This window comes from Monodelphis domestica, chromosome 1, assembly GCF_027887165.1.
Source record: "Monodelphis domestica isolate mMonDom1 chromosome 1, mMonDom1.pri, whole genome shotgun sequence".
In the NCBI taxonomy this organism is placed as follows: domain Eukaryota; kingdom Metazoa; phylum Chordata; class Mammalia; order Didelphimorphia; family Didelphidae; genus Monodelphis; species Monodelphis domestica.
The window spans coordinates 177,099,681-177,105,588 of NC_077227.1; the positions used below are offsets into that span (position 1 = coordinate 177,099,681).

Genomic DNA, 5,908 nt, shown 5'->3' on the forward strand with positions numbered 1-5,908 from the left:
GCCTCGAAGGGTAGTCCCCATGTCTCTTGCCAGCTCTGACAGAGATGTGGCACCATTCCTGGTATGATATGGTATCCTGGTATCCCCTGAATCACAGAGTGAATTTTTAGTCAGAGTTGCAGCTTTCAGAGGCACACAACCTGCTCCCCTACAGCTCTCCCAACAGATTAGCCCTGTGATTGAGAGCAAGCCACTGAAACCCCCTGAGCCTGTTTTCTCATCTGTAAAATGGGGGTAATACCTGCACTATCCAAGTCACGGGGGTGATGTAGAAATGTCAGCTATGCTTATCACCCCACACCAATGTCCCTGCAAGGGAGGTAGCCTCCTAGGGCACTTTTAATAAATGCCCTAGTTTAATAAAAGGGAATACTTAGGTCCACAGCATGTAAGTATTTATTTTTCGGTAAGTTAAGTCATTTGTATTACAGGGAAGGCTTCCAACCTCTGAGGACAAGGGTTGTCATATTTCAGTGTACAGGGTGAAGTGCAATTCCCAAACCTTGCCCAGGGTGCTGCCCAAATGCCTTGGGGCTGCCTCAGCAGCCTGTCTGCCTTGTCTGTCTGTCTGAGGGTATCAACCATATCCTATATATGGGAAGAGAGCCCAGGGCGAGCGGAAGGCCTCTCCATAGGGATATAGGAGGTCGAGAAGTCCCTTAGGGCCAGAGGGGGAGAGGATCGCCCCTCTGCCCTTCAACACTGGAGTTCAGCCACAGCCTACTCCCTTGATGAGGCTGGCAGCTTCGGGGATCTGGCGGAAGAGGTTTCTTAAGGTGTCGAGCTCCTGGGTGAGCTGGTCCACCCGGCTGCGGAGCCGCTCGTTCTCGGCCATGTACTCCAGCACCTTTTGCTGCGTCTCCTGGATGCGCCGCTTGGCTTTGTCCCGGCTTTTGCGGACCGCGATGTTGTTGCGCTCCCGCCGCAGCCGGTACTCCAGGCTGTCCTTGTTCACCGCCTTCTTGCCCTTATGGGGGGGTCCAGCCGGAGAGGGAGCTTTGAGGAGAGGACTGCAGGGAGGGGCAGCAGCGGCAGCCAGGGGACCCTGGGGTGGGAGAAAACCAGAGATCAGCACAGGGCGCAGAGGTTCAGCTACGAAATTGAGGGGCTGGAGGGAGAGCGAGGAGGAGGAGGAGGAAGAGGAGACTGACTGACCGAAAGGGTAATGGAGGAGGGCAAGACAAATAATGGATCAAAGGGGAAGAAAAGATGCAGTGGATCCCTCCCCCTTCCACTTTTAATATACATCTTGGTCTAGGAGATCCCCTTCATATCGAATCATCCACCCCACTGCCTCCAGACTAGACTGCAGCCCAAACCGAGGGGGCCTGGTCCTAAAAGTTTCAGAGGAAGGAGCCTCCAGCAGCTTTTCTCAGTCACTTGTTTCAATTTCTCACACTGCTCAGGATGTTTCCTTCAGAGCTATCCCGAATCTCCCGCTTTGAAATTTACGAGCATTTCCTCTTCTCCAGCCAGCCAGACAGGAGGCAAAGGCAGGCGGGCAAGGTTGAAGGGGGTTTGCAAGACGCCCAGGAATCCACAGAGGGTTTGGTGGGGTGAGTTCGGGCAAGGGCAAGAGTTCAGACTTCATAAATGGCTTTGGGGTGCCTCGGAAAACGCAGGGCCCTATCTAAAAGGCTTTGGGGGCATCCGAATCCTAGCACTGTCTCACCAGGTTTGGAAAGGTCCAGAATTCCTAGAATCTTGGGGGGATTTAGAATCTGCAGTTGTAGAAGGAGGATAAGGGTCAGATCGCAAAGAGCTCTAGAGAGGGGTTCGTTGTATGTCAGAACCCCCGGAGATACATGTATAGAGAAATGGGGTGAGGGTGGGGCAGGAGCCATGGCACTTTGAAGAGGGATGCCATCTGAAACAGAAGGGCATAGTCTGACCTCAGAGACACCTGTTGCTGGCCCCTTCTCAACCTTTGATCCCTTGAATATAGAAGTCTCAAGGAGCCGGGAGTAAGTGCGACTTCTTACCTTGAGGACCCGAAGGGGCTGGTTGGGTGCGCCCAGACCTGGAGGCAGGTGCATGGCAGTCTGACCGCAGTGTGCCACCTGGTACTGCAGTGGGTTGTAGCCACCTCTGCTAGAGCTTCTCCCGCCCTCTGGCCCCCGAGGCTCCTCTTTCACAGACACCGCTCGGGGATCATAGCCCTCTGGGGGGCTGTAGGAATTGGGCCCGAGACCCTTCCTGTCAGGGCCAAAGGCATGGGTCGGATAGACGAAGGCCCTGGGGTCTGGCGGGAGGTAGTGGGGGAAGGCCGGAGTTCCAGGACCCTTGATGCCACGAGGCTCAGGTTTGACAGCAAAGAGATCAGAGAGGAGCTGTTCTTCACCGGATTCAATGTAGGCGGACAAGTCAATGGAGGCCTCGTGGTCACACATGTCTCCCAGCTCCCCTGGCCCAGTTCGGCTCCCCGGGAACTCAAGTGGTTGGCCTCCTCGCTGCTCACACTCGTAGTATATCCCGTGGGACATGACCTAGACCGCCTCCTCTACTCTCCGCCCTCTGGCCACACACCCTGTCCGGGGAATCCCCCTCCAGGTGCCTGGCTTCCCTCTCCCCTCTTGCTTCTTCTCCACTCTATCACCTTCTGTCCCTTAGGATCTTCCCCTCTCCTGGCTCCTGCCTTCTCACTTCTCCCCTACTCCTTTGTGGCCTTTCTCCTCCCTCCTTTGTGCTGTTTCCTTTTCCTTTCTGCTGCGGTCAGTGGCTCTCCTCTTCCCTTTTTTCCCCTCTTTCTCTCCCTGGTGCAATGTTGGGGGGGGGAGAAGGGAAGGTTAGCAGAAGGGGTCCCTGGAGGAGGAATTAGGGGGGCAGGTAGCTTTTCTCTGTCAAATGAAGTCCTTGGCCTGATCAGCAGTTAAAGTTGTCACTCTTTGCTGGAGCTCTTTCTTCTACTCCACCTGGTGAAAAAGGACATCAGGGTCCTGCCATTGATGGCTGCTGGTGGTTCTTCAAGTGGCCCCTTTACCCTCACTCCATGAGATCCTGAGTCCCACTTGTAAGTTACCTTGTATCTTCTCAAATTGCTTTGAGTAGAAGGAGGTTTCAGCTCCCCGGGGAGCACTGAAAACTCTTCCTTGACAGACCCCTAGCCTAAGGAGCTCCACCCTTAACCTAGTTCTGCCCCCTCCAAGTCTGGGCTCCACCTATCTCCGGGATAGCTCTTGCCCCTCCCTTAGAAATCCCAACCCCCTGGACAACCTCCTGGAGGCAGGGCAAGATAGGATAGGATATGGCTGGGCAGTGCATGGCCAGGGATGGCATGGACTAGGGAAGAGGTGGCACCACCCATTCTACAGAGTATCTGGGGTTGCTGAACACCCTTTTGCATGAAGTGAATAAAATGGCCTAATGTCTTCACAGCCACTGCATGCTGGAGAGGGACAGCTCAAACAATAAAAAGAGCACTGGATTTGGAGACAGAGGACCAGGGTTCAAATATTGTCTCTGCCACTTAATTACCTGGTGGTGAGAAAGTCATTTCACCCATTTACTCATTTATAAAATGAAGGAGTTGGGGGCAGCTGGGTGGCTCAGTGGATTAAGAGCCAGGTCTAGAGATCAGAGGTCCTAGGTTCAAATTTGGCCTCAGACACTTCCTAGCTGTGTGACCCTGGGCAAGTCACTTAACCCCCATTGTCTAGCCCTTACCACTCTTCTCTTTTGGAAACAATACACAGTATTGAGGGAGTTGGACTTACTGATAGCTTTTTTTATTTTAATTTTTAGTTCCAAATTCTCTCCCTCCGTTATTGAAAAAACAAGAAACATGATACCTGTTTTAAATATGAAATCATGCAAAACATTTTCACATTAGCCATATTGTGGGGAAAAAAAGCAAAAAAGAAAAGCTTCAGGGGCAGTTAGATGGCTCAGTGGATAGAGTGCCAGGCCTGAAGTTGAGAGGTCCTGGGTTCAAATTTACTTTGGACACTTCCTAGCTATGTGACCCTGGACAAGTCACTTAATTCCAGTTGCCTAGCCCTTACAGCTCTTCTGCCTTGGAACTGATATTTAGTATCAATTAAAAAAAAAAACCGAAACAATTTCCCTTTGTACACACTCACACACACACACACACACACACACACACACACACACACACACACACACACAGCTATCTGCCCTCAGAGCTCATTAATTCTTCCTCTGGGGGTGATTAGCATATTTTCATCATGAGTCCTTTAGATCTATCATACCATCACTCTAAATTCCAGATCTAATCCTATGATTTCCTGGAGTTAGCAATTAGTCTCTCAATTCCCAATCTCTTCCCTCTCTAATCCATCCTCTGAGCAGCCAGCAGAATCAACTTTGTAAGATGCAGCCAGGGCTGACCATCTTACTCTCTTGCTCAAATAATCTCAAGAAGAGCCCCTTTGCTTCTAATATAAAATTTAAACAGCCTTCCATTTAGATATGAATCCAAGTCACCTTTCCAGACTTCATATCACTCTTATAGCTTTTTCTTTTGCAGAAAGCTGATGTCCATACATGGAACTGACTCTTCATTGTTGATTCTCAGAATCTTCATCTTTCTTCAGGGCCAAACTTGGGTACCACCTTCTCCAATGAACTTTTCTTTGTCACTTGCCCCACTCCCCCCTAGTTGTTAATGTTTTCTACTTTTCCTTATGTATATGTTTTATCCCCTTAGGAAAAAGTAAGCTTCTTGAAGGCAGGGTGGGTTTCATCATCATTATCATTTTCCCTACCACTAAGCACAGATACTTAATAAATGCTTTAAAAAAAAACAAACAAACACAACCTTCTGACATCCCTGGCAGAAGAATGGAAAGGACTAGGCAATTGGGCTTGTGACTTGCCTAGGGTCACACAAGTAGGCTGTGTCTGAGGCCAGAATTGAACCCTGGACTTCCTGTCTCTAAGCCTAGTTCTCTATCTGCAGAGGCAAGTAGCTGCCCCTCTTAAAAATTCTTGTTGAATTGAATTGAATTATATACTACCTGATCCTAGACAAGTCACTTAACCTTTGTTTGCTTCAGTTTCCTCATCTGTAAAATGAGGATAACAATAGCATCTGCCTCCCAGGGTTGTTATGAGGATCAAATGACATATTTATAAAGTGCTTAGCAGAGTTCCTGGAGCATAATAATATAAAATATAGAATTATATAATATAAATTATTAACTATATATAAAGCTTAAAATATTAATTATATAAATGTTACCTACTTACCTAACTATATATAACATATTTATATTTATAATAAATATATACATTTATAAATAAATATTAAAAACTACCTAACTATACACATAGGTAGTTTTAATACATATATCTATATATCTATACTACAGAATAAATATGGTTAGTATTATAGTTAGTATACTACAGACTAAATACCCCAGGGAAGTCCCTGCCCTATCATTAGTGCTTTAATGTTTCTATTTCTTATTTCTTTGTTATAACTTGGAGACAACCTCCAGAGGATGATAATAATGATCTGCCTCAACAGCATCTTTTACTCTCCCACCTCCCTTCCAGTAGGGTCCCAGGACCCTTCACCAGGACCCTGAGATCTCCCCTCTAGCCCTGGTTTGGCTTCCCCCTTGCTTAGCAGCTCCATTACCTCTACTGTCTGTCTTCTGGGCCCACTTCCTCTTATGGGGCTCAAAAGCCTTCCTCTCTGCAATCACCTCTCTAAAAGGCTTTCTTTCTTAGGGGACTCTAAGAGAACCCCACAGGCCCCTCACTTTGTACTTCCTGGTTTTATGCAACAGTGCACTCCAACCCCCTTCTCCCCCCCCCCTTCCACCATGATTGCTAGAATCTCTCTGTTTACAGGGACTTAGAATCATCAAATCAATATTGCTTTCACCCCAAAACCATGTTTGCTGATGTTAATTTAAAAAAATTAAACTGTTAAACATTT

General features: G+C 48.1%; 1 protein-coding gene across 1 annotated transcript; it reads right to left on the reverse strand.

The window, feature by feature from the left end:
- Nucleotides 1-383: 383 nt before the first annotated feature.
- On the reverse strand, nucleotides 384-3,105 carry CEBPE (CCAAT enhancer binding protein epsilon). Its single transcript, XM_001379944.3, has 2 exons — nucleotides 1,983-3,105; nucleotides 384-1,045 (listed from the first exon to the last, which is right to left on the reverse strand). Exons 1-2 carry the CDS (start codon nucleotides 2,481-2,483, stop codon nucleotides 710-712), a joined length of 837 nt encoding a protein of 278 aa, XP_001379981.1. The 5' UTR covers nucleotides 2,484-3,105; the 3' UTR covers nucleotides 384-709.
- Between the last annotated feature and the right edge of the window lie 2,803 nt (nucleotides 3,106-5,908).